Source organism: Coregonus lavaretus (assembly GCF_964263955.1).
Source record: "Coregonus lavaretus genome assembly, chromosome: 26".
Taxonomy (NCBI): Eukaryota; Metazoa; Chordata; class Actinopteri; order Salmoniformes; family Salmonidae; genus Coregonus; species Coregonus lavaretus.
Genome location: NC_140013.1, coordinates 3,192,920 through 3,211,403, shown reverse-complemented (window position 1 = coordinate 3,211,403; position 18,484 = coordinate 3,192,920). Strand labels below are relative to the sequence as shown.

At 46.4% G+C, this 18,484-nt stretch overlaps 1 protein-coding gene across 2 annotated transcripts in view; it reads right to left on the bottom strand.

Annotated features, from left to right (window-relative positions):
• LOC311101331 (AP-2 complex subunit mu-like) overlaps positions 1–18,484 on the bottom strand; it is a 52,818-nt gene that overhangs the window by 25,174 nt on the left and 9,160 nt on the right. For both annotated transcript variants that reach the window (XM_084142460.1, XM_084142459.1), the window contains exon 2: positions 11,951–12,063. In XM_084142460.1, coding sequence (XP_083998586.1) covers positions 11,951–12,024 — 74 coding nt within the window. In that variant the 5' untranslated portion in view covers positions 12,025–12,063. The remainder of the gene's footprint in view (positions 1–11,950; positions 12,064–18,484) is intronic.

Below are 18,484 nucleotides of genomic sequence, written 5' to 3'. Positions count from 1 at the left end.
TTTTTTACATTGGATAAAAGTAGAGACTCAGAGCTAGAAAATGGTATATCATATACTACAGTTGAGGAACAATGGGAAAGTAATTCTGCTTAGAAAGTTGATAAACTTGTAACCTCACTTTTGAGAAAATGGCCCTTGAATGTTTTGGTACACCTACTGGAGAGCTCTTCTTTGTCTACACCCATTCAGCATCGTTCACACCCTCTTAAGCTTTAGCCCCGCCCATCACTTTAAGGATTCACATGTGAGGCTATGTACTAAAGAACCAAAGATTTCAAGACTAAAGGCTGGTTTATACTACGGGTTTGTTCGTAAATGTAATCTGGAGTGCCAGAGTGTGCTCTGGGCGTTCATAAACTCAGAGCGTTGTCAGATTGTCTGTTCGTAAATTCAGAGCGTTTCGCTCTCGGAGCGTTCAGAGCGCACACTGGACGCTCTGGCCGAGGAGTGCAGTCAAGCAACCAAGCTAACTGGTTAACGTTGGCTAGCTTGCTAGCTACATCCAGACACAAATGAGAGAACAGCTCACTCTGACCATTTTACTCGCCCTAGCAGAGCTGGTTAGGCTGTTTTATGTTATCCAGAGCATTGGTGACTGCAACTGTGCTGCTGGCAACAATTTAATTACACTTTTTTTGCCAACGTTTACTGACACCGGCCATATTCAACGGGTGTTGAGCGTTCGTAAAATTTGTCAGTTATTCTGCACTCTGGCACACTCAGACGAGAGTGCTCTGAAATCGGAGTAGATAGTCAGAACGAATTTACCAGCTACTTCTATCAACAGTTGTCGCAGTGACATCATAAACATTCTATTGAAATGGTTACTGGCATAGTGGAGTCTTTTGTTTAGACATGTAGCTAGCTAGCTAAACAATGAACCATAATCCCAACTCATAACATTACTACCCTGCATGAATCTGCAGGTAGCTAACCAACCAGGTTCAATGTTAGCTAGCTAACATTAGGCTATAACTAGCAATGCAAATGGCTCTGAGATACGAATAATATTACTACACATATCATACATGTAACGTTAGCTAATGAGCCAGCCAGCTATCGTTAGCTAGCTAGCTAACAGTACTCTAACTTCAAATGAAAATGACTTTCGGACAAAATTAGAAACGTGTAATATCTGAAAATGTAGCTAGCTAGACTATCTTACCCTTATACATGGATGGACGATTATCCCTCTCTGTCACGGATGCCACGGTTGCCCTTAGTTTGAAGATGTAATCTGGAGACAGTTGTTTAATACAACAGCCTTCTGTGTTCTCTTTTCGACTCAGTCTGCATATTTGCAATCAAACGCCAGATTTTAATCCATCTTCTTAGCTATCTTAATCTAATTCCACTGATTTCAAAACTCGGTCCTCCAGAAAGTGGAGAGCAACACTTATTCAGTTCTACTACGTGATATCTTTGAAAGCTGTGTTAGAAATGATTACCTACACATACTGACCAGCTCATGTTACAGACAGAAGCCTGCTACATGGCAGACCAATCCGAACTCATCTCTCAGCATGTCCAGCCCACTCATTATCTCAGCCAATAGTGGCTAGCGGGAAGGTTGCTGTCTTTTTCCGTGGCTAAACCAACTAGGCTCGTAATTTAACAATTGTATTCGTATTTACAGATTGAATACAAGTTTGTTATTAAGGTACATGAAAGTTCACATGTTCCAAAAGGAATTTCTGCCCAAAAACACATTTTTATTTGTTTAAAAAGTTTACGTTCAAATGGCTCTCCTGTGAAGTAGTGATGTGCGACATACGCCTAGTTTCCTGAAACGAGTCATAATTGTACAACAACTCTTATTTAGAGAAAATGTTGTATTTATTTTTTGAGATACAGTATATATATACAGCTCTGGAAAAACTTAAGAGACCACTGCAAATCTTTCTTAAATCAGCATCTCTACATGTATGACAGCCATTCCATTCCAGTGTCTGTTGAATTCCAACACAGGCACACCTCATTCTGAATTAGGTACTGATTAGCTGATCACCTGAACCAAATCTTATTTAACGAGGAAAAGTATAAAAACCACTGCTGTGGTCATCACTATCCTCTTGCAATAGGACCAGCTGGATGGCAAAAACAGTGCTAATAGTACCTCAAAAGTAATATTAATAAAAAAATTACAATGGACCATGCCAAAAGAGTTGAAAAGGAAAGTTTTGAGTGAGGAAAAGAAGGGTTCAATTCTGGCTTTACTGGCAGAGGGATACAGTGAGCGTCAGGTTGCTTCCGTCCTTAAAATTTCAAAGACGGCGGTTCATAAGAACAAGGTCAAGCAGCAGACATTGGGGACAACAAAGCTACAGACCGGCAGGGGGCGAAAACGACTCTCTACTGACCGGGATGACCGCCAACTAATTTGAATGTCACTCAACAACCGTAGGATGACATCAAGTGACCTACAAAAAGAATAGCAAATGGCAGCTGGGGTGAAGTGCACGGCGAGGACGGTTCGAAACCGGCTCCTAGGGGCAGGGCTGAAGTCGTGCAAAGCTAGAAAAAAGCCCTTCATCAATGAGAAGCAAAGTAGAGCCAGGCTGAGGTTTGCAAAAGACCATAAGGATTGGACCGTAGAGGACTGGAGTAAGGTCATATTCTCTGATGAGTCCAATTTTCAGCTTTGCCCTACACCTGGTTGTCTAATGGCTAGACTGAGACCTGGAGAGGCCTACAAGCCACAGTGTCTCGCACCCACTGTGAAATTTGGTGGAGGATCGTTGATGATCTGGGGGTGCTTCAGCAAGGCTGGAATCGGGCAGATTTGTCTTTGTGAAAGACGCATGAATCAAGCCACGTACAAGGTTGTCCTGGAAGAAAACTTGCTTCCTTTTGCTCTGACATTGTTCCCCAACTCTGAGGATTGGTTTTTCCAGCAGGACAATGCGCCATGCCACACAGCCAGGTCAATCAAGGTGTGGATGGAGGACCCCCAGATCAAGACCCTGTCATGGCCAGCCCAATCTCCAGACCTGAGCCCCATTGAAAACTTCTGGAATGTGATCAAGAGGAAAATGGATGGTCACAAGCCATCAAACAAAGCCGAGCTGCTTGAATTTTTGCGCCAGGAGTGGCATAAAGTCACCCAACATCAATGTGAAAGACTGGTGGAGAGCATGCCAAGACGCATGAAAGCTGTGATTGAAAATCAGGGTTATTCCACCAAATATTGATTTCTGAACTCTTCCTAAGTTAAAACATTAGTATGGTGTTGTTTAAAAATGAACATGAACTTATTTTCTTTGCATTATTCGAGGTCTGACAACACTGCATCTTTTTTGTTATTTTGACCAGTTGTCATTTTCTGCAAATAAATGCTCTAAATGACAATATTTTTATTTGGAATTTGGGATAAATGTTGTCAGTAGTTTATAGAATAAAACAAAAATGTTATTTTTACCCAAACACATACCTATAAATAGTAAAACCAGAGAAACTTATATTTTTGCAGTGGTCTCTTAATTTCTTCCAGAGCTGTATATATAAACTCAGCAAAAAAAGAAACGTCCCTTTTTCAGGACCCTGTCTTTCAAAGATAATTTGTAAAAATCCAAAAAATGCACAGATCTTCATTGTAAAGGGTTTAAACACTGTTTCCCATGCTTGTTCAATGAACCATAAACAATTAATGAACATGCTCCTGTGGAACAGTTAGGTAGGCAATTATGGTCACAGTTATGAAAACTTAGGACACTAAAGAGGCCTTTCTACTGACTCTGGAAAACACCAAAAGAAAGATGCACAGGGTCCCTGCTCATCTGTGTGAACGTGCCTTAGGCATGCTGCAAGGAGGCATGAGGACTGCAGATGTGGCCAGGGCAATAAATTGCAATGTCCGTTACTGTGAGACGCCTAAGACAGCGCTACAGGGAGACTGGACGGACAGCCCTGAAACCTGAAGGATCTGGAGAAGGTCTGTATGGAGGAGTGGGCCAAAATCCCTGCTGCAGTGTGTGCAAACCTGGTCAAGACCTACAGGAAACGTATGATCTCTGTAATTGCAAACAAAGGTTTCTGTACCAAATATTAAGTTCTGCTTTTCTGATGTATCAAATACTTATGTCATGCAATAAAATGAAATTAATTACTTAAAAATCATACAATGTGATTTTCTGGATTTTTAGATTCAGTCTCTCATAGTTGAAGTGTACCTATGATACAAATTACAGACCTCTACATGCTTTGTAAGTAGGAAAACCTGCAAAATCGGCAGTGTATCAAATACTTGTTCTCCCCACTGTATATATATAACATTCTATTGGTTGAAAGAATTTTGAACAATCATTTAAATTGAAAAAACATTGAATCCGGCCTCGTTTTGTGTATCAGTTCATAAACCATGTGCCATGGAATCGGTACATCGAAAATCTCTTCCCAACTAATTTGCAATCTGTATGGCACAGCTGTCAAACTGGTATACTTTTTTATTAATCACCATTTTCCTTAAACAATTTTGGTCTTTAAAGCAGGGCCGTCAGACAAGTTTCTTACGTTCTCCCCCTTCCAGTTGCCTCTTCCATTTTTGCGGTTTTGGTTGTAATTTTGGATAGAGCAGACATTTCCATATATTTGTGTTAGCTGCATGTGTGACATAACGCCACCAATCTTATTTATGATATAATTTACAAAGATTATACCGGGTTTCTTTCTCCTCCAAAAATATATAGATATTTTTAATCAATTAGTATATTTGAGATTAACCATAATGTTTGTTGTAATATTTGTTTTGTCTTTTCTGGTGGATGAAACTGAAAATGAAACCAACTTTCTATGTCTTGTTTTAAAAATAACAATATTTTGGAGATTATTTTATTTTCAAATAACCGAAAGTGAGATGTTGTAATCTGAATAAAGGGAAAAAGGTCATTCTTGAACAAGGGGTGAGCCATTCTTACTAATCTACTAGAGAACCAGTTTGGATTTAAGTATAGCTTTTGTATGACTGAAGCCTTTAGTGAGAGGTCTGGCTCAGTTGGTAGAGTATGGCGTTTGCAACGCCAGGGTTGTGGGTTCGATTCCCACGGGGTGCCAGTATGAAAAATATATATAATGTATGCACTCACTAACTGTAAGTCGCTCTGGATAAGAGCGTCTGCTAAATGACTAAAATGTAATGTAAATGTAATGCTTTAATATTTAATCATTTCTGCCCTCTGAATTCATATTCATTATATAAATAGGTCTGCCTTGCCATTCCAAAAAAAAAAAAATTTTGCTCAAATAATTTAAAAAACAAGTTGTTAGGTAGGGCCATAAGCAAATAGGTAAACTGGGATATGACTAAAGGGTTAATCAGGATGATTTTTCCACAAATAGGCAGGTATTTTCCTATCCATGGTAGCAAGATCTTATGTATTTTTGCTAACTTTCTATTAAAATGTATTGTAGTGAGATCATTTATTTCCTTCGGGATATGAATACTGATTATGTCCACTTCACCGTCAGACCATTTTATTGGTAAACAACACGTTGTTTTATTTTTACCCATATTCCAATAGGTGCTCCTCTTTGCGAGGCATTGGAAAACCTCCCTGGTCTTTGTGGTTGAATCTGTGTTTGAAAATCACTGCTCGACTGAGGGACCTTACATATAATTGTATGTGTGGGTTACAGACATGAGGTAGTCATTCAAAAATCATGTTAAACACTATTATTGAATCCTTGCAACTTATTATTTGACTTGTTAAGCACATTTTAACTCCTGAATTTACAGTTGAAGTCGGAAGTTTACATACACCTTAGCCAAATCCATTTAAAAACTCAGTTTTTCACAATTCCTGACATTTAATCCTAGTAAAAACTCCCTGTTTTAGGTCAGTTAGGATCACCACTTTATCTTAAGAATGTGACATGTCAGAATAATAGTAGAGAGAATGATTTATTTCAGCTTTTTTTCTTTCATCACAATACCAGTGGGTCAGAAGTTTACATACACTCAATTAGTATCTGGTAGCATTGCCTTTAAATTGTTTAACTTGGGTCAAACATTTCGGGTAGCCTTCCACAAGCTTCCCACAATAAGTTGGGTGAATTTTGGCCAATTCCTCCTGACAGAGCTGGTGTAACTGAGTCAGGTTTGTAGGCCTCCTTGCTCGCACACAATTGAAGTCAGGGCTTTGTGATGGCCACTCCAATACCTTGACTTTGTTGTCCTTAAGCCATTTTGCCACAACTTTGGAAGTATACTTGGGGTCATTGTTCATTTGGAAGACCCATTTGCGACAAAGCTTTTACTTTCTGACTGATGTCTTGAGATGTTGCTTCAATATTTCCACATAATTTTCCTTCCTCATGATGCCATCTATTTTGTGAAGTGTACCAGTCCCTCCTGCAGCAAAGCACGCCCACAGCATGATGCAGTGGCTTCTTCCTTGCTGAGCGGCCTTTCAGGTTATGTTGATATAGGACTCGTTTTACTGTGGATATAGATACTTTTGTACCAGTTTCCTCCAGCATCTTCACAAGGTCCTTTGCTGTTGTTCTGGGATTGATTTGCACTTTTTGCACCAAAGTACGTTCATCTCTAGGAGACAGAACGCGTCTCCTTCCTGAGCGGTATGACGGCTGTGTGGTCCCATGGTGTTTATACTTGCGTACTATTGTTTGTACAGATGAACGTGGTACCTTCAGGTGTTTGGAAATTGCTCCCAAGAATAAACCAGACTTGTGGAGGTCTACTATTTTTGGGCTGATTTCTTTTGATTTTCCCATGATGTCAAGCAAAGAGGCACTGAGTTTGAAGGTAGGCCTTGAAATACATCCACAGGTACACCTCCAATTGACTCAAATGATGTCAATTAGCCTATCAGAAGCTTCTAAAGCCATGACATCATTTTCTGGAATTTTCCAAGCTGTTTAAAGGTACAGTCAACTTAGTGTATGTCAACTTCTGACCCACTAGAATTGTGATACAGTGAATTATAAGTGAAATAATCTGTCTGTAAACAATTGTTGGAAAAATGTGTGTCATGCACAAAGTTGATGTCCTAACCGACTTGCCAAAACTATAGTTTGTTAACAATAAATGTGTGGAGTGGTTGAAAAACAAGTTTTATTGACTCCAACATAAGTGTATGTAAACTTCCAACTTCAACTGTAGTTAGGCTTGCCATAACAAAGGGGTTGAATACTTATTGACAAGACATTTCAGCTTTTCATTTTTTATTAATTTGTACAAATTTCTAAAACATAATTCCACTTTGACATTATGGGGTATTGTGTATAGGCCAGTGACACAAAATCTCAATTTAATCTATTTTAAATTCAGGCTGTAACACAACAACATTCGGAAAAAGTCAAGGGGTGTAAATACTTTCTGAAATCACTGTATGCATTAATGAATCAATTATACAAATCATACAATCAATTTGAATTTGTTTTTACCAATCTAACAAAATAACATAATGGTGATATGATAAATCTATTGATAAACTGGGTAAATCAAGATGTTGCCTAGGTCTATTCACAATGGGCTCCCGAGTGGCGCAGCGGTCTAAGGCACTACATCTCTGTGCTTGAGGTGTCACTACAGACCCCCTGGTTCGATTCCAGGCTGTATCACAACCGGCTGTGATTGGGAGTCCCATAGGGCGGCGCACAATTGGCCCAGCGTCGTCCGGGTCTGGCCGGTGTAGGCCGTCATTGTAAATAAGAATTTGTTCTTAACTGACTTGCCTAGTTAAATAAAGGTAAAATATAAATTTTAAAAATACAGGTAAATGCATATTATTCAATAGGAGTGTGTGTGTGACACTCTGGCTCTAGGACTTTTGTATTGAGCTAGAGTGTATGTTGTTTTGTTGGGGATTTGGGTGTTTTTCTATGTTGGTAGTTCTGTTGGGTGTGTTTCTATGTTTGCAGGTCTATGGGTTATATTTCTAGGTTGTGTGTTGTAGTCAATGACTCCCAATCGGAGGTAACGAGTGTCAGCTGTCGGCTCGTTATCTCTGATTGGGAGCCATATTTAAACTGTCAGTTTTCACCTTTGTTTTGTGGGTTATTGTTTCTGTGTTGCTGTTAGTGTGTTTCAGTATTTTGAACTTCACGTATCGTCATTTGTTGTTTTCTTCGTGGTTGCTTTAATTAATAAAGTCATCATGTTCACTCGCAACGCTGCGCATTGGTCCGCTCCTTCAGACGATCGTGAAACAATAACCCACCACAAAAGGACCAAGCAGCGTAACAAGCGTGTCCAGGAGCCGAGGGTCTGGACATGGGAAGAGTTATTGGACGGAAAGGATCCTTGGGCACAACCGGGAGAATATCGCCTCCCTCGTGAAGAGCTGGAGGCAGCCAAAGCCGAGAGGAGGTGGTACGAGGAGGCAGCGCGAAGGCAAGGCTGGAAGCCCGTGGAAGAGAGGCAACCCCAAGAAATTTTTGGGGGGGGGCACATGGCTTGGGCGCCTGGGCAGCAGGAGGCTGCCACAGGTAGAGCTGGAGAGAAGGCTATCGGATTACGGGAGCCATTGGCGAGTAGAGGGAGGGAAGTTGTTGTGGCACGGCATGAGAGACTGAAGTGTGTTCCCAGTCTGGTCCGGTCCGTTCTTGATCCCCAGTTAAGGCCAGTGGTGGGTGTTCCCGGTACGGACCGGTCTGTTCCTACTCCACGCACCAGGTCCACGATGTGCGTCGCCAGCCCGGCCCGGCCTGTTCCGGTCACTCGCACCAGGGATAAGGTGCGCGTCGCCAGCCCAGCCCGGCCTGTTCCTGCTCCACGCACGAATCCTACGGGGTGCGTCACCAGTCGGCCAGAGTCTGCCGTCTGCCCAACGGCGCCTGAACTGCCTGTCGGCCCTATGGCGTCTGAACTGCCCGTCTGTCAAGCGCTGCATAAGCCGCCCGTCTGTACTGAGCCTGCAAAGCCGCCCGTCTGCCATGAGCCTTCAGAGCCTTCCGCCAGACAGGAGCCGCTAGAGCCTTCCGCCAGACAGAATCATACACCTGCTATGGAATCAGCAGGAGCCGACGCAGCCCATACTAGACTGGAAGCTCGGGTTCGGGCCCAGAAAGAGCAGCTCCTGCAGATGGGAGCCGCCCTGCTGGAGGTGATGACTGCGATCCGAGGCTGGGATCCGTCAGCCAGCCATGAGCAGCCAGATCCGTTAGCCAGCCATGAGCAGCCAGATCCGTCAGCCAGCCATGAGCAGCCAGATCCGTCAGCCAGCCATGAGCAGCCAGATCCGTCAGCCAGCCATGAGCAGCCAGACCCGTCAGCCAGCCATGAGCAGCCAGACCCGTCAGCCAGCCATGAGCAGCCAGATCCGTCAGCCAGCCATGAGCAGCCAGATCCGTCAGCCAGCCATGAGCAGCCAGATCCGTCAGCCAGCCATGAGCAGCCAGATCCGTCAGCCAGCCATGAGCAGCCAGATCCGTCAGCCAGCCATGAGCAGCCAGATCCGTCAGCCAGCCATGAGCAGCCAGATCCGTCAGCCAGCCATGAGCAGCCAGATCCGTCAGCCAGCCATGAGCAGCCAGATCCGTCAGCCAGCCATGAGCAGCCAGATCCGTCAGCCAGCCATGAGCAGCCAGATCCGTCAGCCAGCCATGAGCAGCCAGATCCGTCAGCCAGCCATGAGCAGCCAGATCCGTCAGCCAGCCATGAGCAGCCAGATCCGTCAGCCAGCCATGAGCAGCCAGATCCTTCAGCCAGCCATGAGCAGCCAGATCCGTCAGCCAGCCATGAGCAGCCAGATCCGTCAGCCAGCCAGGATCCGCCAGAGCCGTCCAGCCAGGATCCGCCAGAGCCGTCTAGCCAGGATCCGCCAGAGCCGTCCAGCCAGGGTCCGCCAGAGCCGTCCAGCCAGGGTCCGCCAGAGCCGTCCAGCCAGGGTCCGCCAGAGCCGTCCAGCCTGGATCCGCCAGAGCCGTCCCGCCGGGATCCGCCAGAGCCGTCCAGCCGGGATCCGCCAGAGCCGTCTAGCCGGGATCCGCCAGAGCCGTCCAGCCGGGATCCGCCAGAGCCGTCCAGCCAGGATCCGCCAGAGCCGTCCCGCCAGGATCCGCCAGAGCCGTCCCGCCAGGATCCGCCAGAGCCGTCCCGCCAGGATCCGCCAGAGCCGTCCCGCCAGGATCCGCCAGAGCCGTCCCGCCAGGATCCGCCAGAGCCGTCCAGCCAGGAGCCGCCAGAGCCGTCCAGCCAGGATCCGCCAGAGCCGTCCAGCCTGGATCCGCCAGAGCCGTCCCGCCAGGATCCGCCAGAGCCGTCCCGCCAGGATCCGCCAGAGCCGTCCCGCCAGGATCCGCCAGAGCCAGCCAGCCAGGATCCGCCATCTAGTCAGGTGATGCCCCTTAGCCCGGTGCTGCCCCTTAGTCCGGTGCTGCCCTGTAGCCCGGTGCTGCCCCTTAGTCCGGTGCTGCCCCTGAGTCCGGTGCCGCCCCTTAGCCCGGTGCTGCCCCTTAGTCCTGTACTGCCCTTTAGTCCGGTACTGCCCCGTAGTCCGGTGCAGCCCCTTAGCCCGGTGCTGTCCCTTAGCCCGGTGCTGCCCCTTATCCCGGTGCTGCCCCTTATCCCGGTGCTGCCCCTTAGCCCGGTGCTGCCCCTTGTCCCGGTGCTGCCCCTTATCCCGGTGCTGCCCCTTATCCCGGTGCTGCCCCTTAGGCCGATGCTGCCCCTTAGTCCGGTGTTGCCCCTTAGTCCAGGTGGGGTTAGTTGGAGGGTGGTCATTGGGAGGAGGCTACCGAAGCAGGTTGTGACTGTGGTGGGGTGGGGATCACGACCGGGGCCAGAGCCGCCACCGTGGACAGACGCCCACCCAGACCCTCCCCTAGTCCTGATGTTGGTGCGCCCGGAGTTCGCACCTTTAGGGGGGGGTACTGTGACACTCTGGCTCTAGGACTTTTGTATTGAGCTAGAGTGTATGTTGTTTTGTTGGGGATTTGGGTGTTTTTCTATGTTGGTAGTTCTGTTGGGTGTGTTTCTATGTTTGCAGGTCTATGGGTTATATTTCTAGGTTGTGTGTTGTAGTCAATGACTCCCAATCGGAGGTAACGAGTGTCAGCTGTCGGCTCGTTATCTCTGATTGGGAGCCATATTTAAACTGTCAGTTTTCACCTTTGTTTTGTGGGTTATTGTTTCTGTGTTGCTGTTAGTGTGTTTCAGTATTTTGAACTTCACGTATCGTCATTTGTTGTTTTCTTCGTGGTTGCTTTAATTAATAAAGTCATCATGTTCACTCGCAACGCTGCGCATTGGTCCGCTCCTTCAGACGATCGTGACAGTGTGCATGCATTGATTTACAGATGATAAATAATTCCGTCCATTTAGGACTTATTTTATTGGCAACTGATAAGAGAACATATTATTTTATTGTACTGATCAAAAACATTTCCATAGAAGAAGCAATCTCTTTTATAAAAGTGTGCACTGTCTCTAAGAAAGTAAGGACGTGAATGTGGCTATGGAATCTAGTGGAAACCAGACGGGAGGCGAGGGAGACAAAGAAATTAATTAGTTTTTGGTGGCGAGGGAGACTAAGTGAATTAATAACATTTTTTGAGACAATTAGCTTTGAAATCAGCATTTTTTGCATTATCACAAAGTACTAGGGTAGTGAATTCAGCTGTAAGCTAGCAAGGAAAGTAAGCCTACAATTAAAGCAGGAAGCTACTGGTATAGTCTTGCATTGTAAAAGTGTTCTTGCCTTTATGGACATTGATTTGCGAACAGTAATGAACAGTTTCAACATTTCTACATGTTTTGCATTATTCAAGTGTTTGTGCAGCATGAGTTTGTGCAGCCTAGCAATGAATGACTAAATGGAGCAGGCACTTTGCTCTTCACGCTATAAAGGAGATGCGCTGATCGACATACGTGATCCTCTCAATCACGTGAGACATTTGACAGAAGTACCGAATGTAACAAAACCGTTTTTTTAATTTATCGAAAAAGTACTGAAGTTTCGGTATACCCTGCAACACTACTCTGTGGACTCACCCTATGTCATCACGGTAGACGCGGGAGATCAGCACCTCCCCCTTGTGGTTGTAGATGAACAATCCTCCAATCATGATGGCAGCCTCTCAGTCATAACAGGTCAAGAGGAGTGACTGCATGGGGGAGAGAGGGAGCAGGGAAGTGATCAGCAGTCAGCACAACAATAAAAAAAAAATCAGAGGGGGAAAAAAGCTTCTTGAAGAAACGTCTTCTTGGGTCAGGAGAAATTCAGAAAGAAATCATATCTGCCTGGAGAGACACAGAGAGTGAGGCCACTACATTCATCTAGATTCTACTAGGCAGGAACGGAGGAGTAGTTTAACAAAAGTGCACGATCCACAACAAGAAAAGCCCTGGATTAACTAATCCTTCCCACTCCTCATGAAGACCAATAAAAAAAAATTATGAATTACAAACATGTCTACCCTTTAATTTGCTCTTCAGGTGCACTAGGAAGCACATTTCCAATTCATGTTATGATTGAGCTGAATTCGGCTCAGATTGAAGGACCCACCTCACCCCCTTTGCCTCTCTACCCCTCAGTCTATTCAGAAGGACACATCCAAAAGCTTACAAGGGTCCAGAGAACTCATTTGATGCTCATATCTATTCAAACATCGTAAAGCCAGACTGATAAGAGTTGACATATGCAAATCAGCGTAATAGCCTAGTGTGTGTGACTGTGTGTGTGTGTGTATGTGTTCCACAAGATCTGGACTTAGGTCTCTCTCACTCCAAGGTCATCGCATAGGAAGCAGTGTGACCGGGTCTATGTCTGCCGATTAAGTAGCGCTACGTGCGGTCGTAGGCTATGACAAAGTCCTAGCAGTGTCAGATCCCGGTGACTAACCATTAGGAACAAGGCCGGCACAGATTATGCACACAATAATATGATTATTGTGAAGTCCGATTAATATAATAGTTTGATTTAAACGCTTAGCCTACATACTGTGCAAGAAGAACGATTTCCATAATAATGTTGTTTACATGACACACCTGAAATCAGGCTACCAGATGGGATTTTTTATAAATCAAAATAAAACGCTCTACCGTGTTATTTTGGGGAAGCCTATTTGATTCAGAGTTCAGGCTAAAAGTTTCTATGTGAAAACTATTTCTAAGATGCATACTTGGTAACATCGCACAGTTTGACGTGATAATCATAAAAGACTGAATCGGACGTACAGTCTGCAAAGACCTTAAGATGACAACCAGGGTGGGAAGTCCGATTCTGCTCCCTATAGAAGGGCAACAATAATAGTGAAACAGTTGGCCAGCCAGACAAGCACAGTCAAACAGATACGTTTGCGTAAAGAGCTGGTACATATGTATGCGTGAGTGACTGGTATGACATTATGTAAAGTATGTCACGCTGCTTGCTTAGAGTATCGCTTCCGCTCGATTCGGCTCATACCGAGGCTCGAACCCAGGAACTCTGCCTCGCAAACACGTGACTGCCCTCCTGAAGCATCTAACCCAGTTGCGCCACCGAAAAACTAGCTATTCGTCAGCGCAAGTGGGGACGCTTTAGGCTGAGTTTCACCGATCCCTCACATACATTGAGTTAACTAAGATATTGTAAATAAGGAAACACCAACAACAGTTTTCAATGTATACAGAACAAAAATATAAACGCAACAATTTCAAACATTTTACTGACTTACAGTTTATAAGGAAATCAGTCAATTTAAATACATTCATTAGACCTAATATATGGATTTCACATGACTGGGAATACAGATATGCATCTGTTGGTCACAGATACCTTCAAAAAAAAGGTAGGGGTGTGGATCAGAAAACCAGTCAGTATCTGGTGTGACCACCATTAAATTCATGCAGTGCGACGCATCTCCTTCGCATAGAGTTGATCGGGCTGTTGATTGCGGCCTACTCCTCTTCAATAGCTCTGCGAAGTTGCTGTATATTGGCAGGAACTGGAACACGCTGTCGTACACGTCGATCCAGAGCATCCCAAACATGCTCAATGGATGACATGTCTGGTGAGTATGCAGGCCATGGAAGAACTGGGACATTTTCAGCATCCAGGAATTGTGTACAGATCCTTGCTACATGGGGGCATACATTATCATGCTGAAACATGAGGTGATGGCAGCTGAGTAATGGCACGACAATGGGCCTCAGGATCTTGTCAGTATCTCTGCATTCAAATAGCCATCGATAAAATGCAATTATCTTCATTGTCAGTAGCTTATGCTTGCCCATACCATAACCCCACCGCCACCATGGGGCACTCTATTCACAATGTTGACATCAGCAAACCGCTCACCCACACAACACCATACACGCTGTCTGCCATCTGCCCAGTACAGTTGAAACCGGGATTCATCCATGAAGAGAACTCTTCTCCAGCATGCCAATGGCCATCGAAGGTGAACATTTGCCCACTGAAGTCGGTTAAGATGCCGAACTGCAGTCAGGTCAAGACCCTGGTGAGGACGACGAGCACGCAGACGAGCTTCCCTGAGACGGCCTCTGAGAGTTTGTGCAGAAATTATTTGGTTGTGCAAACCCACAGTTTCATCAGCTGTCTGGGTGGCTGGTCTCAGACGATCCCGCAGGTGAAGAAGCCAGATGTGGAGGTCCTGGGCTGGCGTGGTTACATGTGGTCTGTGGTTGTGAGGGCGGTTGGACGTACTGCCAAGTTCTCTAAAACTACGTTGGAGGCGGCTTATGGTAGAGAAATGAACGTTACATTATCTGGCAACAGCTCTGGTGGACATTCCTACAGTCAGCATGCCAATTGCTCGCTCCCTCAAAACTTGATATCTGTGGAATTGTGTTGTGTGACAAAACTGCACATTTTAGAGTGGCCTTTTATTGTCCCTAGCACGAGGTGCACCTGTGTAATGATCATGCTGTTTAATCAGGTTCTTGATATGCTACACCTGTCAGGTGGATAGATTATATTGGCAAAGGAGAAATGCTCACTAAAATGGATGTAAACAAATTTGCGCACAACATTTTAGAGAAATAAGCTTTTTGTGTGTACGGAAAATGTCTGGTATCTTTTATTTCGCACAACTCATGTAGCCTAATGAAAAGTAAATGTGGACAGTTCTTCCAAAATCTTCAATATGTGGTTTGGAATTGGATAAGGACACGCGCAGTTGCGTCCCCGATGTGTCGGTCTTCACTTGTAGCCTGTGAGAAAGATCCGATCACGTGACTGAGAGCGATGTGAGTGAGAAGTGCTTCGGAACGCAGCCGGGAGAAGGGAATTATAAGTATTTTACTCAGCCCAAGGGCACAACGGCCACTGGCCGCAAAGGGTATGGATTTTTTAGGGGACATTATGGCCACACAACGGGGATGAAGCCAGGAAATTCAAGGCATTATCAAGTGCTTGTCAAATTGTGAATGAGAGACTGATGAAGTGTGTGCAGCCTGCGCAAAAAGCAAAGCAAAGCTCATGCCTTTCATGCAACTTTTTTCAAATCATCATTAGAGTCGCATCATGCAGCCTTATAATGTATAAAAAATCTAAACAGATAGCCCAACATTTGTATCACAACTAAGGTTACATAAATAACTCTAAAATAGGCATATAGGAGTACCTATTTCTTTGTTAACCGCTCACAGCCACATGTGTGCACTCCCTCAAATCGTTTCGAGAAAATATCCTTTCTATTTTATTCAGCTATGTTCAATTGTATTCTTCATACTATAAAATAATATAAAATAATGCCATGGAATTCTAAGCAAATCTTGTCTGCTAAATGAACTAGTGTAGCCCACAGCCATTTGGCATATCCAGATCAGGGCCTAATTGTCATGAGCACTCTCTCTCCCTGGTAGCAACATTAATTGCATTCAATTCTCTGCCACTCTGCTCACTCTCTCCCTACTCTGCCTAACGAGCTCCACCTGGCTCCGCCCTGCTCTGCTCTTGTTACCTGGCCAGCTGCACTGCATTTCCCACTCACCATCCTCACCTTGCCTCACTCTGTTCTAATTACTCTGCCAGCTGAACTGCATTTCCCCACTAACCTCTCCCAGTATATCAAGCCCTGTTTTTCAGCCAAGCCCTGTCAGATCGTCTTCAAACCCGGACCAGTAACCTGCCTGTCTGCGCTCTGACTCCTGTTTGTGATACCGATCCTTTCTTGACTGCCTCCTTGTTCTACTGCCCCGTCTATCCCGACCTGCCTTCTGGACCTCGACTACTCTCCGATCTTCAGCCCCTCCGGTAACTCGATTCTGCCTTCTGTCTCTCACCACGATATTTGCCCAGCCCTGATCTGTACTTCTGCCTGCCATTCATATTGCTGTTGTGTGTGTGTTCCCCCAGGTCTCCGACCACCAGATGAGCGTGCCCAGACGCTTCACCACCCTCAGCCCGATACGCCGCTCCATCACTGGGGAACACACACACTAAGCACTTGGACTGGACACCCCCGGACATTTGGTGACCCCCGGAGCACAGGTACCCACAGGACCCTGAAAAACCCCAGAGCCCCAAGCACCCCTGGAACCCCTGACACCCCTGGCACTCCTCTTCCCGCCTGAAACCTTCAATAAAGAACTCTGAATTTGAACTTGCGCTCTTGGGTCCTCTTCTGTCCGTGACAGAACGATCTGACCATCATGGACCCAGCGCACTCCCTGACCACGATGGAAGAAGAGCCAGAGATGACTGCCATACAGCGACTGGAACGCTCTGAGGGAGACATAAATCGGATGGCTGGCGACATCGCTTCCCTTCTCCAGCTATTCAACCAGCAGCAACAACAGTTCCAACTGCAGCAACAACAGCTAGCCCAAGCCCTGCAACTACTCTCAAACCCGGCTACTCCACCTGCACCCCCCCCTGGTCCTTCTGTTCCTGTACCACCGACACTCCTTCATCCCTCCGCTGGAGGTCCCAATGCTGCAGGCCCGGCAGTGCTGCCACCAGATCCCCACGCTCCTGAACCAAAGATTGGGAACCCGGAACGTTTTGATGGCAACCAGAAGCAAGTAAGACCATTCTTGAGCAGCTGCCGAATCCAGTTTGCACTACAGCCCAGGACTTTCTCAACAGAGGGAGCCAAGGTGGGGTATGTCATCACACATCTCACCGGTCGAGCTCGGTTGTGGGGAACGGCGGAATTCGACCGGCAAACCCCAGCCTGTGCCTCCTTCAGTGCCTTTGAGGAGGAGATGTTAAAGGTCTTTGACCTAGGCTCGCCAACAGCCGAAGCGTCACAAGCTCTGCTCACCATCCGTCAGGGCAATCGGACAGTGGCAGACTTCTCCATTGACTTTCGTACCCTGGCCAGTCAAAGCTCGTTTAACCCAGAGGCACTGGTGCAAGCCTTCCTCCATAGCCTGGCGGACTATATCAAAGACGAGCTTGTTTCCCATGACCCGCCCTCAACGCTTGATGCCGCCATTGACCTTGCCGTCCGCATTGACCGCCGTATACAGACCCGGAGGAGGGAGAAGGGCCGTCTCAGTCAACCTGCCATCCGCACTCGGGTCGATACCGCTTCTGTCCAGCCCCTGCCTGTCAAGTCCCATAGCCAACTCAATCAGCCTGAGCCCATGGAGATTGGCCGTGCCTCTCTGACTCCCGAGGAGCGTCGGCGCCGTCTAAGCTCCAACCTTTGCCTCTACTGTGGTGGCGAGAATCACCGTGTCGCCACTTGTCCGGCAAAAGCCGCAGCTCACCAGGTGTAGGGGAGATCCGGGTGAGCTCAACAAGCCTTCAGTCTCCCTCCATCCGAAAGACCCTGCTTCATCTCCGCCTTCAGCTTTCTGACAAGACTCATACATTGGCCGCCCTTGTGGATTCCGGAGCCGAAGCAAACATCATGGACCCTGAGCTTGCACAGCAACTGGGCGTGAACCATCATCAACTGACACAACCCATTCCTGCACGAGCCCTGGATGGGCATCATCTTGGCACTGTCACTCATATCTCCGCCCCTGTGACAATCCTGCTGTCAGGAAACCACCAGGAGTCCATCCAGTTTCACCTCCTACACTCACCTGGCCAACCACTCATTCTTGGATACCCGTGGCTCCGTCAGCACAACCCCCACATCGACTGGGAGACAGGAACAGTCCGTGAGTGGGGAAGGAGTTGTCACCAGACCTGTTTAAGGGGGGCCACCCTGCCCGTTCACCGGGAAAGATCTAGCGCTACCTCCGACATATCCAATGTTCCGGCCTGTTACCACAGCCTGAAAGAGGTGTTCAACAAATCCAAGGCGACATCTCTACCCCCACACAGACCCTATGACTGCGCGATTGATCTCCTGCCTGGCACAGCACCTCCCAAGGGTCGTCTGTATTCACTGTCAGCCCCGGAAAGAAAGGCCATGGAGGACTACATTAATGACTCTCTTGCCGCCGGGATAATTAGACCGTCATCTTCCCCCGCAGGAGCGGGATTCTTCTTTGTCGGCAAGAAGGACGGTTCTCTTCGTCCATGCATAGATTACCGGGGTCTGAACGACATCACGGTTAAGAATCGCTACCCACTGCCCTTACTTTCGTCTGCCTTCGAACTGCTGCAGGGAGCCACTGTAT